The 20,685-nt window shown below is 32.2% G+C and overlaps 2 protein-coding genes across 5 annotated transcripts; both read right to left on the reverse strand.

Moving 5' to 3' along the window:
• Nucleotides 1-1,935: 1,935 nt before the first annotated feature.
• On the reverse strand, nt 1,936-4,559 carry LOC103501023 (40S ribosomal protein S24-1). Its single transcript, XM_008464503.3, has 5 exons — nt 4,260-4,559; nt 3,544-3,585; nt 3,109-3,279; nt 2,311-2,397; nt 1,936-2,209 (listed from the first exon to the last, which is right to left on the reverse strand). The coding sequence occupies exons 1-5, from the start codon at nt 4,329-4,331 to the stop codon at nt 2,168-2,170; spliced, it is 414 nt and encodes a 137-aa protein (XP_008462725.1). The 5' UTR covers nt 4,332-4,559; the 3' UTR covers nt 1,936-2,167.
• A 7,531-nt stretch (nt 4,560-12,090) lies between these two features.
• LOC103501024 (cell division cycle protein 27 homolog B) lies at nt 12,091-20,019 on the reverse strand. Of its 4 annotated transcripts, none has more exons than XM_008464505.3 (16): nt 19,795-20,018; nt 18,972-19,044; nt 18,682-18,791; nt 18,386-18,432; nt 18,078-18,175; nt 17,525-17,829; nt 16,897-17,049; nt 16,580-16,796; nt 14,891-15,114; nt 14,686-14,751; nt 14,164-14,283; nt 13,670-13,746; nt 13,355-13,474; nt 13,008-13,227; nt 12,628-12,909; nt 12,091-12,487 (listed from the first exon to the last, which is right to left on the reverse strand). In XM_008464505.3, the coding sequence occupies exons 1-16, from the start codon at nt 19,897-19,899 to the stop codon at nt 12,437-12,439; spliced, it is 2,268 nt and encodes a 755-aa protein (XP_008462727.1). In that variant the 5' UTR covers nt 19,900-20,018; the 3' UTR covers nt 12,091-12,436. The 4 variants fall into 4 exon arrangements, with proteins under 4 accessions (XP_008462727.1, XP_008462726.1, XP_050936612.1 ...); XM_008464504.3 differs by having other exon boundaries at nt 16,897-17,058; XM_051080655.1 differs by having other exon boundaries at nt 16,897-17,058; nt 18,682-18,741; nt 19,795-19,854.
• Between the last annotated feature and the right edge of the window lie 666 nt (nt 20,020-20,685).

A 20,685-nucleotide genomic window follows, 5' to 3' on the forward strand; every position in this document is an offset into this window, starting at 1 on the left:
TCTTTTGACTTAACCTTTCAAATGATTTTTCACTTTTCAGGTATAGATTATGCATACCCGAATGTTAAACTTACTACGGCTAGGCCAATCAATTTTAAAATGGTTGTTAAAAACTATTGGGAATTAGTATTAACTCTGTAAGTTAAGTTCAAGATGAGCATGTCTACTGTTATTGTTAGAGTTCCATTATTGTAAGTTAGACTAGTAAAAAAGGGTTGTATCTTATCTAAGCTTCCACTGAGTGTTCATGTTTAAACTTTCGTTGATGTCTCACAAGGGTTGTAACTAATAGTCTAAATTATTAATAAAAGCGCATAGCTTGTGTTGATGTTTGTTTCGAGAATGATTTTGAATGGTGACTGCTAGTTGAGTCAGATAAGTTAGTCTATTGGTGAGTGTTGTCAAGATATGACAATACTTGCCAGCCCTTGCACCATCTTTTGGAGCTAGGGATAAGGATTCGTGTAAGAACCTCCAGGAGGGTGTGTGATCACAAAGATATTACTCATTCTGATTCCTCCTTTTACATCACACATTTAGTATAAATAGTAGTGAAAGAACTAGATATGAATATGATAATACTGTATAGATACCACATGAGATTAATTAATGTGTTATGATCAAAGGAAATCAAAACTCCCTGTGTTCGACCCTGGCTCCCAGGAAACTTCTATTTTCACTTATTCTTGGACAAGTGATAGGAAAACTTGTATGCAACTGATACATTTTTAGAAATAAGTAACGCATAAGATAAAGTATGCCCCTATTATTGCATGACATTACTTAGCCGCCTAGCATACTCGCATACTTAGAACCTTAATATCACATTCTCACCGACAATAATTTAACACATACTTACAAGAAAGTAGAGGTGGTTTTCAAAGTTAATGTGGTTATCGATGTAGTCGTTAGAGCAAGTCATCAAAGTCGGTCGATAATAATTTCCAACGGTTGGAGTCATTGAAAAACAATGGAGAAATATTTATGAGGTATAGATATTTCACGTGAAGCAAAGAATTTATATTAGATATGTATTAGATACCGGTACTTCCAAATAGATACTTCTCATATACGTATTTGACACACAACTTGGCGTATCTATTTTTATGTTAACTATCTAACACGTGATTTGACTTATCTGTTTTTATGCAAACATAACTAATACACAATTTGATACATTGTTTTTATGTTAACCTTTTTCTGAAGAAAAATAATGCAAGCATCTCATCTAATGTTTTCCAACTTAAAACGGTACAACTTATTTAAAATGTTCATTCCCTTATCTAAAATAAGGAAAAGAAATGACAAGATCTTGGAATCATTTGATCATCATCCTTACATTTGAATATCTTCAACAATTTAAGAAAAAGTACATTTATCTTTGTACTTTCTCCTAATCTTTTTCCACTTTTCTATTGCATTTCTATTGACTATTATACTTTTATGTTGCTTTTATGTATTGCCCTTGGGTGTTTGCAATTGTCATTAATTTGTCGGTTATTCGCTAAAATTTTAGGGCCACAATGGATCAGGTGCCAACCCAGTTTCTTTCTGATCAGGTCAGGTCATTCTCAAAATACACCATATTTCAAAGGAATTCTGCATCGATTGAAAGAAAATTTACATAACATCTTCCGCTCATCATATTCTTCTAAATCTCAGGCCATCGTTTTTCTAATCACATCTTCCTTCTTAGGAGAGTGGTCAGGAGAAAGAGAGAGAAAGGGAGAGCAAATAACTCATTTATGCGAGTGAGATAGTGGGTTTAAGGGAGAGAAGAAATGGTGGGCGGCAATCGAACTCGTCCACCGGTTTGGTTCAGATTTTCACCCTGCTCAAGAAATCAAGGCATCACCACTCATACATAAACCAATTTTCATATTTCCTTCACTCGTCTTTCAGAGTCGAGAAGGGCAACACAACAACTTAAACCACTTTTTATAATGAAACTTTTGATAACTGTAAAATATATGGTTACTAATGTCAAAATTGTTCCCTGCAAAAAACTCCCCAAATTCAAAATTAATGGCCAAAACATTGGTGTCAATAATTCTCCAGACATGGATTTCATTGGCAGTGCCCAACACCACTTAAGAATTAAAATTTAGCGGGACGAAATAAAGACATGATAGAGAAAAAACAGAGGCACAAAAACAAAGCAGTGAACTCATTTCTTCTTTCCAGCCTTGGCAGCATCTGAGGCCTTTGTCTGGTAAAACCAAAAAAAAAAAAAGATGCAGCCGGTATTAAACATTCTGTTATTTGCATATTTAGAAACTCAAACAAGAAAAAGGAGAAGATTTTACTCACTTTCTTTACTCCACGAATCTTCTTCGCTCTGTTCTTCCTCTCTTTCATTTGCTTCCTTGATTTTTCTACTTTAGTGTCAAGTCCATTCTGTATACAAGATACACTTGATTTCAGAAATAACCCAACTCTTTTGCAACCAGACAGAAACTATCTTCATAAATAGTGAACCAAAATTGCAAAGATATAATGATTCATGGCCTTTTATCAAATACGACTCTTATAAAGAGTGTCTTGCAACAGCAAATTGAAGTCAACATTATGTTTTTCCACATCACTCCTTTTGATAAAATCAAATGAAACTGAAAGGTCCACCAATACCCGATTATGCTTACTTCCGATAAGGTTCTATCTTCTTTTTTTCTCCTAATGAAATAATGCAATATTCCTCTATTCATAAAAGAATTATCAATTTTTGTCTAGTTACTTCATTCTCTACAAAGTCCTCCATACAAATGAATGGAATCCTAACACTCCCCCCCCCCCCCCCACACACACACACCTGCATATATTCACCTCCTGCCAAAGTATTTAAACTAGTAATATTGAATCCATTAGTTAACAACAATACTAATTAAAACTATTTCATTAAATATAAAGTATACAGGCAAAAACCTACAATGGAACAAAGGGAAAAGTGGTGTAAATAATGCATTCGCCAATCAGAGGATAAACATGGATGATGGATCAATAACAGGATTTTTTCCGTTACGTAGAAAACCAATTCATATCATTGTCAAGATCTACCAAATCACAACTCACAAGACGAAAATATAAATATTAATAAGGAAAAGAAATTACCCTGATGAGCCTGTACTTGGGCTCATATTTTTTGGCATTTTCAACAGAATCATAAATCAAACCAAACCCAGTTGATTTTCCACCCCCAAAGTGAGTTCGGAACTTAAAGACAAAAATTGCATTTGCATCCTTCACATCATATATTCTTGCTAACTTTTCCTTCAGCTCTGCCTTCAAATAAGAAAGAAAAAAGTAAAATCAAATGAACAAACAATTTAACAAGCAACCATACTTGAAACTCAAAACCATTTAACTCAACAATGTATCCAGCACTGGGCGTAAAACATTAAAGAAAGAGAAAAATTATAAATATGAACTGTGATAAATTGGCTGTAAGACATAATTACTGGATTTATTCATTATGAAAGCAACAAGCTGAAATGCAATTATGATAAAACAAATGAACAATAACTTCTGTAAGTAAAATCAACTTACCTTAGAGACATTAGGTCTTCCTGGGTGAAGAACATCAATGATCTGCATCAAACCGGAAAAGGAACCGTAAGAATTAAAGCCTACAAATTGGAAATATTGGACTCTACAGTCATGATGTCGCGGCTTTAAGAGTAGAAGTCCCCGGATGTTCTCAGCCAGCAGAGTAAAAAGGGACACGAACACCCACACAGTTCATCTAAGCACAAAGAAAAGCGTGGCCTGTTCATAAAATATGCTTGTTCTTTTTTATCAGCAAGGTTAGCAGATACTTAGACTATGAAATCATAGATTGGCAGCCACCATTCACATAAAACTTGGGCATAATGAACAAGATTCAAAGAAAAAGTAAAAAATATCAACCATATACACAATTTTCATCTACTTATAAGAGAAGGTTAGCAGATACGAACGGAGTACAGAATGTCGACAAAGAGAACAAAAATAAAACTGTAGGACTACACTGGGCTACATATGAAAACTGGGGTCAAATGGGAATCATCTCAAGAAAAACCTTAAACAACGGGATTTGATTAATTTGAATATGGATTGTGGAATCTTAAACTTTAAAGCAATTTATAAAAGAAAAGAAAACGCGTAATAGAGATCTGAGGTTCGAATACTGAATTTCTTCTTGATGAAACTAATCCAAGAAAGACTTCAAAGTTCAAACCAATATTTCGTTGTTGATGAAACGTAGACAAGAAACGGAAACTCACAAATTGCTTCCTGGAGAGAAGCCGGTTGGTCATGAACTTCCGGGTTCGTATGGTGACTGCCTTGTCCGCCATTGTCGTTGACGAATGGGATGAATTGAAGTGAAGCGAAGCGAAGCGTAGCAGAGAGCAGGAAGACGAAGGTTCGGCAAAGAGGAAAAGAGATAGTGATGAAACGTTGAGTTATAGTGATGAAACCCTAGGAGTTGCCGCCATTGTTGCTATAATGGGTTGTTGTTATGGGCTTTCCTTCGAAGCCCGTCATTCAAGGGCCACCTAAAATTTTCTAAACTTTTAATTGGCTCCTTGGTGAAAAACATGCCTTACTTGATCATGGGTTATTAGAGTTTACTCTTTTTTTCCATTTTACTTCATCATTGTTTTATATATATATTTTATAACTTTTAATTGGCTCCTTAGTGAAAAACAAGCCTAAAAGTTTTGTTTTATTATAATTATCAGAGGGTTAGGCCAAGGATCAAGCAAGCATAGTCTCTTAGTATCCATCATGTGTCAAGAAAACATGAACACTCACATCATACTTTGTCAAATTGTCTATAAATGGTTGTATATGGTGGAGTTGTGAAGCATTAACGTTGGAGTTAAATCCAAAGAAATTGGAGAAAGCGAAAAAATTTAATAATTTTTAGATTTTCCTAATTTTCTTATTTCTTTATTTCTTTATTTATATTATGTATATTATATATTATATTTTAGAGAAACCTTCATAAATATAATAAAACACCAAAACTCCATATAACAAATATCGTAAAGTTAGCTATTTTTTAAATATTTCAGGTTTGTCCTTCCTTTTTTTGTGTTGCAATTTTTTTATTTCTTCTTTTCCTCTTCATTTTTTTCTATTGTGATTTGTTTCCATCGTCTTTCTTCTTTTCTGATTCTTTTTTTTACGTTGTTTAATCTTTCTATCGTATTTCTCCTTTTCTTTTTTTTTCGCTGTGATTTTTTTCATCAATTTTCATCTTTTTTTTATGTTGTTTAAATTTGGGTCACTAAATCTAAACGATCGTATATAAAAAAATAGCAAAATCTAAAATATCGTGTATAAAGAATTTTGAAAAAAATCATTTAGATTGGAGTAGTCAGATGTAAACGACCATTTAAAAGAATAAACGATTGTGTAAAAGAATCATTTAGATTGGAGTAGTCAAATGTAAACGATCATGTAAAAAAAATGTAAACAATCGTATAGAAAAAATAAAAGATCGTGTATAAAGAATCTTGAATAAAATATTATTTAGATTTGAGTAGCCAAATGTAAACGATCGTGTAAAAAAATAAATTATCCTTTAAAGAAATCTAAACGATCATGTACCAAAAAAAATTTAAAAATCATGTACCAAATTTTGAAAAAAAAAATCGTTAAATCTAAACAATCAAATCTAAACGATCATGTAACCAAATTTAAACGTAACCAAATTAAACGATCGTGTAACAAAATTAAACGATATAATTGAAATGATAAATTGTAGTCATATCTAAACGATTGCGCACCAAACAATAACCAAATCTAAACAATCGCAAATATATTACGCGCGCGTTGTTGACGGCGTGGTTGACGGGACATTTTTAGTATTTTACCGGTGAGCCTATGAGCTTTTTCTGTTTTTAGTATTTTACCGACGTGGACTGTAAATACTTTGTCGCTTTGTTATATTTTTTAAAAGACTCCTATATTTTATTATTTTAATATTATATTTTCTTAATTTTCGTATTCTAGTTGTGCCTCATTTGACAACATGTTTCAAATTTTCTTTTCTTTCTTAATTTTTAAAAGTCTGGTTCAATTCTAACTTTGACTATTTTTTTTATTTCAATTCTAGCTTTGACTATTTTTTTTATTTCTTTCTTTTTTTTATATTTCTTAACGTGTTTTATTTTTTTTTTCCTTTATTAATTTTTTATATTACCATGTATAGTATTTGGTTAATTTTCATAAATATAACAAAACATCAAAATATTTACGACCCGTATAACAAAATCAAAAACCTTAGGAAGCCAAGTAAAATATTTTCATAAATTTCATATTTGTCATTGATATTGCTGACAATTCATCACTTTTTTTTTTTCTTTTTCTTCTTTACGACTTATTCATTATCTCTTTCATACTTCTTTAGCTCCTCTTTCAGATTTTCTTTCTTCTATTTTTATTCATCTTCTCTTTCATTCTTTCTTTCTTCATCTTTTCTTTCTTTCTTCTAGCTCCTCTTCCAGAATATCAAGATCGTTTAAATATTACTTTGATATGATATAAACGATTGATTACATAGTCAACACAATCGTTTAGCATGGTCAACATGATCGTTTAGATTTGAAGTCTTTTTTCCATCGTTTAAAAAAAATTATAAGATTGTGTGGATATAATTTAAACGATCGCTTACCTAGTCGACACGATCGTTTAGCATGGTTAACATGATTATTTAGATTTGAAGTCATTTTTCCATCGTTTAAAAAGAATTATACGATCGTGTGCATATGATGTAAACGATCATGTATCATAGTCAACTCGATCGTTTAGCGTAGTCAACACAATCGTTTAGATTTGAAGCATTTTTTCATCGTTAAAAAGAACTACACGATCATATATAATTTCTTGCTCGAGTGCATATCATAAACGTTTAGAAGAAGAATTACATGCAAATGTGACTAATTAATCGCGTGTTGACTGTGGCAATTTTGGTATTTTCCATTGTGGGTCGATAGACTTTTTTCCGTTCTTAGAGTTATTCTATATGTTGTAAATATTTTATCCTATTTGTTATATTTTTAAAAAAACTTTTTAATTTAATTTTCAATTTTAAATTAATTAATTTTGAATTTTAAATTGTTCAATATTTAAATTCATATATTATTTTGATCTTCCAAATTTAAATTATGAATATGTTTATTTGAATGTTTTCTGAATTTTAAATTTTAAATTTTGCAATGCATGTTTATATGTTACTTTATATTTAAACTTAATATCATTAGAATTAGTTAGAATTTACATTATGTAAATTTTTTTTACTACCTAATCATTTAGGTTATCTTTAATATTTTACAACCACAACATTTGTATTTGAATCAATATCACTTAAGAGAAATGAATTGAATAAGCAATAATATTTCAAATCAAATTTTAACAACATACGATTAATAAAAAATGTATTATAGTTATTAATTTAGTAATGGGATTTATGTATATTTGATAATGTTATTGTTTTATAATTGTTTTTTTATATACTTTTTTTATTTTTTACATAATTAAATTATATTAAACAAAAAATAAGCAAAAAAAATGTTAGGAAAATAACATAAGAAACAATTAATGATTATTAAACAAATTTATGTTTTTGTTTCTTTTTTTCCTAAGAGACAAAAATTGGGAATAGTTATCAAACAAAATAACATTTCTTCTTCTAAAAAAAGAAACAAAAAACAAAAAACGAGCATATTATCGAAGAGACACTTGGATAACATAATTGTTTTTAGCCTTTGAAGAAAAAAAAAAAAAAAACAAAAAGCCATTACATAATGATTTCCTTTCTTTTCTATTATTAATATTTTAAAAAACATACTTATTTGAAAACATTTCACATTATAAAGGGGTTTTTAACTACGAATACCTAAAATGATATACCATATTACAAGATGGTTCCAAACTTTCCAAATTTTTCAGAAATGTCCTACATGGGCTTATATTTTACACAAATATAGGGTTCAAATGACTAATTTACCCATCTTTATTATTAATTAAATATTAAAAAATAGAAAAATGAAATAAGGAAAAAAAGACCAAGATAAATTAATATTTACATTTATTAGATATCATATGTAAATATGATATGTGATTAATTCTATTATGGTAATATTATAATCAAAATTATCATTTAATTATTTTTCTTTTGGTGATTTTCTTAAAACATTCTTCCTTCTCGATCTTTGTCTTACTTTCCATTCTCTCTCTCTGTCCATTCTTTTTTTTCGTTTTGCATTGTTTTTCATATATTCCACGTAACTTAATAGTTTATGATATAAGCTTATTATATTTCATCAAATTTGCATTGATTTTCATGCAATGACAGTTAATTTGTAAAACTTACCATGATTGAAATTGTTTCTGATTTAAAATAGATCATTATATACCCTTGTATATTTAACATAATATTAGATAATAATGTATGTGTGCATATTTTACATTTTATTTTAATTTTGTAACAAATTTTACATTATGTGAAAATACAAATTTATATCAATTCAATTAGAGAAAAGTATTGTTGATGATATTTTATATATACTATATAATATATATATTATGTGTCTGCTGCTTAAAGATATATTTTGTGTGTGATGCTTAATGTTTAATGCTTAATGATATTTAATATATATCGTAACATATATGAAATATTATGTGTCTGCTGCTTAATTATATATTGTGTGTGATGTTTAATGCTTAATGATATATGATATATGCTATATACTATATACTATATGATATTTTTTATGTTGTACGTTTGCAGGGTGCACCATTAATCCTAAAAAGAAATAAATGGTTCAGAGTCTAGAAACTTAAAAAATAAGTTCATTATAGTATACTATATTACCTAATGTAAGAAGGGAAATTAATAACATGAAACAATTAGTTGAATGAAATGACCATTATAATATTCAACAATTTTGGTCATACCTGACAAGAAATAATACAACTATACGTGTTACTGCTTATGTATTATTTTAAATATACAAATGTATATTAAAGTCACAACACAAAATTGTTTTAAATATGCAGTGGTATATAATAAATAATGAAACAAATATGCAGTGGAAGGAATAGAAGGATATATCAATATTATCCATACCAATATAACTATATAACTTAGATTGAAGACTATTTATTGTACAAGCCTTTAAAAAATATGTGTTCATTCACTAATATTTTGGAAACATTATAACTAATGTATGTCACAATCATTGAAAAAACCATTACAATATACTGTTGACGGCACATTTAAGAAACAAAAATAAGAAAAGAAAAAAGTTCAATGAAACGAATATGCACTGAAAACTAATATATGTAACTATATATGTGCCACAACTTATGTATTATTAAAAATATGCAGGTGTATAGATTATATAGCGGTATATAATAGTACATATTGTTGACGGAACATTTAAGAAACAAAAAAAAAATGACCAGAATATTAAAGAACTTTTAGTTTACATACACTTAACGGAAAAATTAAACATGAAATATATATGTTAAAATTTACATAAATAGGATGGATAAAGAAATATGAACGAAAAAAATTTCAGACTTACCGAATATACTTGAAGGAGATGGAAACAAAAGAACAAAATTGGAATACCAAACGGAAAAATTGATCGGAGAAAATTGTAACGGTGCACGACATCGGAAAATAGGTTTGTGAAAATTTGATATTGAGTTGATGATGAAATTGAATAACGTGAATTTATAGAATCTATTAAATATAATATTACTAAATTAGCTTCAACTTAATATCATATCAAAAGTAAGTTTACAATAAATGATATCCTAATAATAAATGTAAATATAATTAAGAATTATTTATTATAATAATTATGAAAGTTATAAAATAAATAATAAATTGATAATATAATAAAGGTAATATTTATTATATATTTTAAAAATCAATTATATTTAATATTGATGTGAAGGTTAAAATGATCCTAAAAAAAGAAATCTTAATTAAGATAATAAATGAAATCTTAGGACATCAATGAAAAATCATGTATAAAATAAGTGATTTTTCTAAATCTTTCTATTATAAATATTGTTAAATAGATGCCCATTACGAGTCATATGCACTCACTCCACATCCCATCTAGGTTGTCAAATATATTGAAGATACCGACTCTTAGTATCCATGCAATTCACCTTATTCTTATCCAATTACCTATAAATAGTGACATTTTGTGGATTTGTAAGACATATAATATTTGGTTGAAATTCCAAACACCTTAGAAATATTGAAAACTTTTGAAGTTTTTAGAATATTATTTTACCTCTTTTGTTTTTATTATTTATATTATATTTTCTCCATATCCATGCTTTGGTTGTGCTCCTCAACTTTACAGCCCCAAATTTTCTTTTTCTAAATTTTAAGAAACGATTTTTAAAAATGAAGGGCAAATCGGGGAAGTTACAAAAATCAGTTTTTATGTTTCTTCTTTTCTTTATTGTTTTGCATAGAATTTGAAAGATAACACTTGGTCTGTTAGTAAAGGTGTGCACCATACTACATTCTTCTAGGTTCGTTGCTTTGTTATCAAATGAACTTTTTGGATTTTTTTTTATTCTTTAAATAAGCTTATGAACACCAATTTCACCTTTAAATTATATTTGCTTTCTTCATCATGCTCTTAGGCTCTATGCTTTATCAAACTTCCAAGATGCTACAATTCAGGAAGCTTGGAACCAAAGGCTTAATGACTGGAATATCCGGCCAAGAAGACCCCTAAATGATAGAGAACAACAATTATGATAGTCTCTGAAAAGCACTATGCCATATTTATCGTGATAAGGGGCATAACAAATCATATTAGAGACCAAATGGAAGTGCCTTATTCACGGTTGCATAGGTGAAAGGATTAGCATTTATCGTGATAGGGGGCATAACAAACCATATTAGAGATCAAATGGAAGTGGCTTATTCACAGTTGCATAGGTGAAAGGATTAGCTTTTGAAAAGGCTTCAAGTACTAGGGAGATTATCCATGTTAGAGAGTTCAAAAATCTTTGGAAGTCTTATCCTCCTCAAAGGTGCAAATTCTTCATGTGGACTGTTATTAATCAGAAAATCAACACTATGGATCTCGTCCGAAAAAGGAATTCAAGCATGTGCCTCAATCCCACCAGACTGGTGTATCTCCAGTAAATCATCAAATGAAAATTTGAACCATCTTTTCATCAATTGCCCCAAGGCTAAAAAACTATGGCAACGATGGAGTTTAGAAACTGATATTTCTTGACAGCTTCAAATACCAAAGATATGTGCCTGTATCTATGTGGTATCCAAGGCAACAGTGCAAAAAACATCATCAGTTTTAATATTGTTGTGGCTACCTTATGGACAATATGGACTGATAGGAACAAATAAATTTTCACAGAGAAAGCATCAAACTTAGAAAATTCATGGGAGGACATTTGCTCTCTTACTAGATGTTGGTCCTCAAGAAACAAATTATTCAAACATTACAGTCAGACCACTATCTCTTTAAACATCAATCTCTTTAAACATCAATGCCTTGTCTAAACTCTATGTAAGTAACTTGGGCACTTCTGTGTAACTTCCTTTCTCGCAATAAAATATGTGAAAGGGTGGCTTTCCTCTAGCCTCCTTTTACTAGTATCTTAATGTTAGTCGATTCGATGGTGATTTGAAAGAAAAACAAACTCCTACCGACCGATGAACACCCCTAGTTATATAAGTGTTAAGCTTGATACTCTTGATTGATATACTTGTTAATGATACATTTAACTAATATTTTGCTAAACTAATGATACATTATTTTTATATGATTGATATATTGTTGACACACTTGAGTAATATACTTCAATAAACTCGTTTATATCACTGATTTGAGTTTAAAATAAAATAAACATGTGAAGGCACCCATTAAGCTCAATTACATTTTAATTGAATATCATCAAGTTGGAACGGGTTTTCATATTTTGAAAAGTGAAAACAAAGGTTGTTACTTTCCAAGGTGGATTGATTCCCAGGTGGATTGATGCCATGCCGTAGGTCTGATCATTCCTAGCAGACAAATGTCAATCTTCCAATAGATCAGATTGGAAAAGGAAAAAAATTTCTGAACAGAATTATACTAACAAATGGGTGAATCAAATATATTGCCAGGCTAATGTTACAAACATTACTGACTTCCTATGACACGATACAGTCCTTTGTACAATGGGACCATCTTTTTGCACCTTTTGCTCACATAGTTTACTCTGTTAGTGTGTGAGAAATCACCTACAAAACTGAGGTTTTACCGGTGCTAGATTGGCCAACTTGATCGTTGGCACCCCGGGGCGCCAATGCTTGTATTCCTGAGGTGGCCAAGTAAATTTCGTGTCGTTTAAGTTACACCGTGTCCCCATCATTTCCTTTTTCCCCTTGGAAGAAAGAGAATTCTCATAAGTTGTCTTCTATTTCATCAGGTACATGCAGCTTCTCGATGGCAGCCTGTTAACAATTGAGAGATTAGAAATAGAAGGCAACACCCTCTAAAACTTCAGAACACGAGATAAAAACTGTCGATTTGCCATGCCTCGTGTTTGTGTGAAAATCAGGATAGAAACAAGTTGGATATGCAAGAGGATCACCTTAATGGTAGCTACATCAGCGGCAGATGGTTTTAAATCTAAGGCAAGACCAAAATGAAGCATTGCTTTCTCGTGCATGTACCGTCTTTTGTAGATCTTACCCATCAAAGCATACACACTACTTTCTCGAGGTGCGTACTCTTTAAGCTCCTCTAGAACTTGTAGAGCTTCATCGAGACGTTCCAGGCTTACAAGTATGTTAGCTTTCTGATACATAGGAAGTGGGTTCTTCTTATCTGCTAGGATGGCCTTCTCCATCATCATCATGGCATCCTCACTTCTCTAAAACATCAGTGAACAATTTCATCAGATTATAGAAATAAATCATCTTTCATGAAGCAGCCATACTACTCCTGAATGTGACATACAAATGGACGAACCTTCAAAGCGTGCAAAGAAGTACCAAGATATGACATTACAACAGAAGAACGAGGATTTATTTGGAAAGCCATTCGGAAGTGGTGCTCAGAGAACTCGAACTTCTCTTGTCGAAGATATATCATACCAAGTCCGTACCAGGAGTTATAGTGTCTAGAATCTACTCGTAGAGCACTTTGGTAGCTCTTGATTCCATTCTCAAAATCTTCCAACGCCACATATCTGAGGTTAAAAATATGATTTGACAATAAGAAATAAGTAGCTGGAATGAAATGACCAAAAGTCCACTGTATTAACGAAAATCTCCACTGCTAACTCCATAAAATGACACAAAGGGCAGAGTGCGTACTCGTGTCCACAAAGGGTGTGAGCGTAGGCAAATCTTGGATTTAGTTGGACAGCACGCTGGAAATTTTTTAATGCAGTTTCATGATCCTTCTGCAAGCTGTAGCAGTTTCCCATGGCACACCTGCATTTCCACACATGCAAGATAAAAATAATACGCAACTCCAGAAAATAAAATAGTAGCTGAAGAAAATGGGCAATTAACACCCCATCCCCCAGCCCGGGGGGGGGGGAGGGGCGGTAAGTGGCATATCTACCAAAAGCTAGAAAATTTCGGGATGAAAACTAGAAAATGTATGACAGAAATTGGCATATCTACCAAGATTGAGGAGCTAAGCGGTCAGTTGATATTAATTCCTGAGCTAGGTAGCTTAGTTTCATGTCTTCCTTTAAATGCTGCAACAAAATCAGAAGAAATTTAGTGAAGGAAACCCGCCCACATTAGGCAAGGAAAGAGGAAGGCAGTTTTGGAGCTCGAAGCAGTAAGCACAAATCACACACACACACACACATCATATTTGTACAACTTAAAATGAGCAAATTAGAGGATTAACATTTCAATTTTTAACTTTTAAGTACATAATAAAAACAAATGAAAAGGAGATAAGTGTGCTATAAATAATACAGAAAACAAGATCAACAGACATAAATTCTCCAGTTTGTGTCCATCCAGTGGCATCACCAGACCAGCCACTCAAAAAGGTTTTTATGCCTTTCTCTTTAATCCTCCACCAAAGCCCTTAAAGTTAAAACCTTAAGCTAGCAGGTTTGAAGAGACAATTTGTTCAATATACCAATAAAAAGAACACTCACATAAAGAACTGTAGAATACACATCCATGCCTTCCAAACTGTGAGGTGAAGCATGACGAGCAAGACTGAAAGCTCGATCAGCTTCTAAGTAATCTACCAATTCAAAATACACTTTTCCAACCTGCAATTCAGACATGCCAAAGTAGCCAGTGAGAGTAGCATCATTGGCCAGAACTCGCAACTCAATCAAATAAACTAATTATTATTACAAATAACAGGTCATGTAATCCAATGGTCACCATTAGTCACTAAGAATATAGAAAATTATATGATAGTATATTGTTCATAAGGATGAAAAGGATGACAATATTATACAGATAGGCCCAGAAGTAAAATGAACCAAGTGCCAGATTATATTTCTGATAGTTATATGCAGAGAAGAAGCAAACTGTTTGAATCTTTGTTCAACAGAAATAATCGCCAAGAGCTGTCAAGACAGTGGGAAAATAGCACTGCAATTATTTTATCTGAAAAGCAAAGATGACAATTCATGTCAAGAGATCATGAAAGTTGCATACGGTACCTGCGAAAGCACCCAGCCTGTACTATAATGCTTGTAAGGAAGTTTATGGTAGACATCCAGGGCATCCTGTACAATCAAGAAGCTGTCTTGTGATAATCATTACAGTGGACGGCATACTTCATCAGTTAGATTCCAAAATATTTTTCCACTATCTTTTCAGTGAATAATTTGTAAAAGCTATTTCATCAACAATTAGTATTGAAACCTGGCATCTGAAAAGGCACGAAAGCCTAAATCCTTCTCCTAATATTCTCAGGAGGCCTAATATTTCTGATGCACCATTAATTATTTTAGCATCATTTGTGAGACTTCCTCCAACTGATTTAGTTGCTCCTTGCTCAAGAGTTCTATTATCACTAGAAGGTGATGAACTGGAGACGGATAGTGAAGCATTGGAACGAGAATCATCAAAAGCCTCATTTTGAATACCTATAATAATAGTCATAGATAATAAAATAAGATGCCCATCATTACCAAACAAGAATATACAATTGTAAGAAATTGCACCTCACAATCACAAAGTTAAGTTTATGTTATTGGTAGAAAACCAACAAACAAGCATAGCCGCTAAAACACGAGCGAATCCTTAATGAATACTTCCATGCGTCATAGTCATTAACTCTCATCAAGTTCTATGGCAAGTTAGCTTCTTTAATGTTTTGAGGAGTATTCGACTAGAGATGAACAAGAGAAATTTAGAGAGGTTAAGAGTTGGATGAGAAGGTTTGGGAGGTGGCCGGGCTTAAAGCCTCTTGATGAACTTTGGTCACTAGGCCTTATTATAATTATGAGCTAGGTCTTGTTCTTGTAGATTGGGATCCTTTTTTGTAGTTACGCTTGGACTTCTTAAGTTCAAACTTCTTTTTTTGTACGTTCTTGTATATTCTTTCATGTCTCTCAATAAAAGCCACTTTGAATTGGAGTCCTTTTAATAGTTAGTGTTAGAAACCTTCTTGTTTTGGGACTTGTTTTTTGTTTGCCCTTGTATACATTCATTTTTTCAATAAAAATTATACCTTCTTAACGAGGAAAAAAGGTAAACCAATTGTTAGAACATCCATATCACTCTTCTCATGGGGTGGACGCACAATGTTAAATTTGAATCAAACATTGTGTTTTCAATAATTTTTTTAGTAAATGCCAAAAATTGAATAAATGAATAAAAACCAATATCCTTATATAGCCAAGATTTGGAGCACATAAGTATAAACATACGATAATATCATTTCCATATACTATGCAAGGGAACACTAAATTCTGAGCCATGCAGCAAAATTATTTCGACAAGATGAGTATTTCCTAGTACTAGCTACCCTCCTACCATCTACTCGTATCAATCAAAAGTCAAAAAGCATTCAAAATATTTACTCTTTATTCGCAATATCGATGAACATTACTATTTGATTTATATTTAATATTTTGTATAGAATAAAAAGAAATTAGAAAAGAACACAATCATATAAATAGGAGAGTGATTGAAAATTTGACATGGATTGCTAGAAAATAGTTCAAATCACAAAATTGACCTAACCTAATACAGACTACACAGTTCAAGAATATTTCTACATTTAACTGGGTTAGGCAATCCAAAGTTAAGCACTCCACAAGCAGACATCATTCTCTATCTCAAGAGGCCAAAATAACAGCCAGAGATTTGCTAAAACAAAATAAAGTATGATCGCATGCAAACTGTAACCTAATAGCTAAAACATGTTAAATTTGTGGGAGTTTACTTTCATCAAATAACCCCCGAAAATAAAATTATTTCACTGCAGGATATCATAAGGATTTCAGTACTCAAATTACTGTCCAATAGGTGGGTACCAACAATCTGACAAAGGATTGTGCATTTTTGAACAAACAGCAGATGAGAGTGGACAAAATGATTTGTTACCTTCATCGATATTCTCATTCGCAAAGGACTGCCCTTTGCGAACTGCCATAGAACGAAATGTAATAGAATTCAACTTGGAACCACCAAGATATTTGGTAGAGTTGGTAGTTCCATTATTAGCAGCTCCTGCACCACTTGCGTTTGTGTTGGCACCTGCTTCTCCAGCAAGTCTGCTACTTCTTCGAGGGCCAGAATCAGAGAATAACCTCCCTGAAATCTGAAGACAAGAAAAAAGACCACGGATATGATTCTGATCCAATATATACAAAGCAGAGAAGGAGAGTTACATTCTGCTGCAAATTTTTATACCAATTTACCTTGCGTAATTTCCCTTCATCTACAAATTTCCTTCGAGGGGCTTGTATGATAGAGTTTACAGTTGACCTTGAACTATCTGTACCAAGTGAGTTCAGACTAGATCCATTCTGCTGTGTATTTCTGCATAAAGGTGGAGGAGCAATGGCAGATAACTGCAAGTTCTAACCAATGAGGAATTAGTCACAGGCTGTGATGCAAAAGAGATGAGCATAGATAATGAACAAAAGGTGAGTTCTCACCAACATGCCAATATTCATCCTATGACACCAAATGATAAATATGCAAAGGAAAAAAGATAAACTGGAGACATAATATAGAAACAGAAATAGATATCCACAATATACCATCTCACCAATAGGCCAATATTCATTCCTTGACACCAAAAAAGACACTAAAGGAAAAACCTACACTACAAAGTATGTTATTACATCAAAAAAGAAAACCACGGTTAAATGTTTGGTAAGAGGATGAAGGAAAGGAATGGAAACAGGGAAAAGAATCTGCCACCTCAACAAGCCATAGATTCACTAATGCATAGTTCAAATAAACCTTGGCAAACAATCACCATCAACATTCAAGGCGCAAACTCAATAATAGCTTACATGATCTATAATCACTCTTACATACCTGCGCAGCTACAGGTGAAGGGGTGTTATAAAATGATATATTTGAACTGCCATTAGCAATTTGACTTGCAGGTCCTCCCAAGTTAACCTGCCCATGATAATTTGTAGGAATATCTCTTAAATTGTTGATTTGTGCTTGTTTTGATTGCCTTGACCGGACATCATCTGGATTATTATTCCTAGCAGAAGCTGAGTTCAGATCATCATTTAATGTATGCAAGTTTTCAAATCTGTTATGCAGACACTGCTTCTGTATGCAAAGAACAGCCGCTTCACCAAAAACTGAAGATGCATCTTCAGCAGCACCTAAGATAGTTTACAGGAAAAGAATCGACTTATCCTCAAGGAAATAAATATTAGTCAACAAACAAACCGTCATCAGTAGTAAAAAGAAAAGAAAAAGCTTAATAAACATACAATGTACCTCTTAATAAAATTATACTCACAACTAAAGTATCATGAGAGACAACTATACATATCTAATCTACTCAAACTTGAAACAAATCAGTTCAATCTGAGAGATCATTTCCTACAACTTGGAGATTTGTACATACCTAATACACAAAGTTCCTCGTAAGCGCACCACATCAAAGGATCTAGAGATAATGCCTGCTGAAAATGTTGAATAGCACTTCTCCTTCTGTCAGTGTACCTGTAACGAGAAAATCCACGCACCTAATAGTTATGAAAGGAAACTGAAACGTAATAGCATTGTGAAAAAGAAAATCTGCTTAGCTAATAAAGTAGTCCCTACACAAGAAAGACCACCAATATATAACATCTCTATGTCTAAATATGTCTCAAGCAAAGGTAAATCAATGCATGAAAGTTCCTAGATCAAAGATAAAAATACAACAGCAACCTGTAAATGAGCCCAAGAAGGTAATGACCAGCTGCACCATTTGGAATCTGCAAAAAAACATACAATAGACATATTATCTCCCAGATTACGCACAAGATAAATTAGGTACGACATGATAAATACAGACATTATTTTCAGGACAAAAAAAGATAAAGTACAATAGAAAATACAGATGGGATCCCGATACTACACGATTCATGTTATAAAAGACCATAACAACAGCAATAAATTTTACTCTCTAAGATGAGAAAGAAGGTAAGCAAAAGAATTTACGGTGAATATTCATTCTTCAATACCTCAGCACCAGGCTCGTTGGGTGGACATAATGCAGCCTCTGCATCGTGAAGAAGATCCATCTGAAAGCATGATATTGCAAACAAGTAGCGGGATTGAGCCATTTGCGTTCCTTCATATCAGTATGGAGAAGAAAAAAGGGAAAGTTCGTGGATGAGAAATACTTGCGCAAACTAATGATAAAAGTGCAAAAGGGAAGTCGTTAAAACTTTAAAGGAATGTAATAATTTCAGCTACAAAAACCTTAATTCACAACAAGGATCATACAGAACTGAACATCAATCCTGCTTACCTTTTAATATATGGTATGCAGCATAAGCCTGATTGTTCTGCAAAAAACATCCTGCTAGTAACTGCAAATTTGTCTGTGGAAATAAAACGATAAATCATAAAAATGTTGAAGGGAAGTATTTCAGTTTTTAAATAACAATGAAGAAATAAAGGAAAAAAATACCAAAAGATAATAATCAAAGTCAAAACAGAAGAGAAAGCAAAGATTATCTTTGATCACTTGCATACATACACTAAAGACTCTATGGAATTGGTTACCCTCAGGGGTTCATCGGGACATTTAAGCCGCCACATTAAACCTGTTTTCAACTTTTCTTTTAATATCTGATTCATTTCCAACAAAATTCATCCAGAGGTCTAGTGAAATACTATCAGCAACAATTCAAAATGTTGGTTGTAAAACCCCATTTTCTTAAATTTTGATCTTCAAAAAATAAAGCTGTAAAGAAAAAAAAAAACAGATTTCCATATTTTGACGCTACGAATACACAAAATACTTCTTTTTTTTTGGGGGGGGGGGGGGGGGGGGGGGGGAGAGAGAGAAGAGGAGATGGAGGCTCTAAGTAAAACCAAAGTACAAAAAATCAAATATACGAGGCGCACTAGACATCCAATTTTCACAAGCAGCGTAAACGTCCTACTTTACTCTAAACTACCAATGGACAAAGAAAAAAAGGGTACACAGAAAGACCTACCCCAGGCGGATTTCAAAAATCCACCCCATAATTTCCCCAATTAGAAATTGGTAGCGTTTCTAAGCAACAGAAGAGCTAAACATGAAAGTGAATAAGTGAATTGTAAAAGAAGAAGAAGAGATGTAGAACCTCAGATGGGAACTCGGAGCAGAGTCTTTCGCACATGAAAATGGCATTCCGGTACATGAAATGACGAAGACTGTGATGAACACAGTCTGTAAGTATGGTTTCCATGGGCGCCCCGATTCAGTGAGAGAAGAACGAAGACGAAGAAGAAGCAGAAGAAGAGGGGTTGTGGCTTTTGGGGGCTCCTCAGGTTCAAATCGGTGTTACCTCATTTTTCAAAAATAGGGGTCACATGACCCGGGGTTATGAATAATATATATTAGGTGGGCTGGAGTGGAGCCCCAATGCTCTGGTCCAGTTCATTCTTCAACGTTCACTTCCCGTTGCAAAAATCATAAATATTCCCATTTATGTGTTTCTAAAAACAACATAAAAAACATTACGTCTCTCAATATACATTTTTTAGTTTAAAAGAGGATTTAAATCTCTACCATCCACATTAATGGCATATGTTTCATTCAAGTCCAACTCTACTTAATTTGTTGCTACTAAATTTGAATATAAACCAACTCATTTATATATATATATATATATATATTAATCAATCTAGAGATCAAAAGTTTAGATCTGTTTGGTAAAATTTTTTACAATAAATTTGATTATCAGATATTTAACAAAAACAAAGTTAAATTTTGTGTTACATGTATATGTGATAACAAATTTAGAAGTTAGAATATAATTTAAACTACGTTTAAATTTGTGTAATACTAGATTTATAAATCATGAAACTAGTTGCAACTAACCTTTAGATACTTGCTTGACTATGAACTACTATTAATTTATTTATGAACATCGCTTATGCTAATTTTTTGTATGGTTACTTTGTTGTGTTATATAATTTTAAAAATTACATGTTACATGTTTAAATTTTTAAAAACTAACTCATTGAGTTTA

This window comes from Cucumis melo, chromosome 2 (genome assembly GCF_025177605.1).
Source record: "Cucumis melo cultivar AY chromosome 2, USDA_Cmelo_AY_1.0, whole genome shotgun sequence".
NCBI classification, from domain to species: Eukaryota; Viridiplantae; Streptophyta; class Magnoliopsida; order Cucurbitales; family Cucurbitaceae; genus Cucumis; species Cucumis melo.

Bases quoted from the DNA above. Each gene is read 5' to 3' on its own strand.
- LOC103501023 (XM_008464503.3), bottom strand. From the start codon at position 4,331: ATGGCGGACAAGGCAGTCACCATACGAACCCGGAAGTTCATGACCAAC. The intron at 3,586-4,259 runs GTGAGTTTCCGT...GGTTTGATGCAG, and splicing joins TTCTCTCCAGGAAGCAATTT to ATCATTGATGTTCTTCACCC. The intron at 3,280-3,543 runs GTAAGTTGATTT...TCTTATTTGAAG, and splicing joins GAAGACCTAATGTCTCTAAG to GCAGAGCTGAAGGAAAAGTT.
- LOC103501024 (XM_008464504.3), bottom strand. From the start codon at position 19,899: ATGGAAACCATACTTACAGACTGTGTTCATCACAGTCTTCGTCATTTC. The intron at 19,045-19,794 runs GTTCTACATCTC...TTATTTCCACAG, and splicing joins GCTCCGAGTTCCCATCTGAG to ACAAATTTGCAGTTACTAGC. The intron at 12,488-12,627 runs GTGATCCTCTTG...AATTGTTAACAG, and splicing joins CTGATGTAGCTACCATTAAG to GCTGCCATCGAGAAGCTGCA.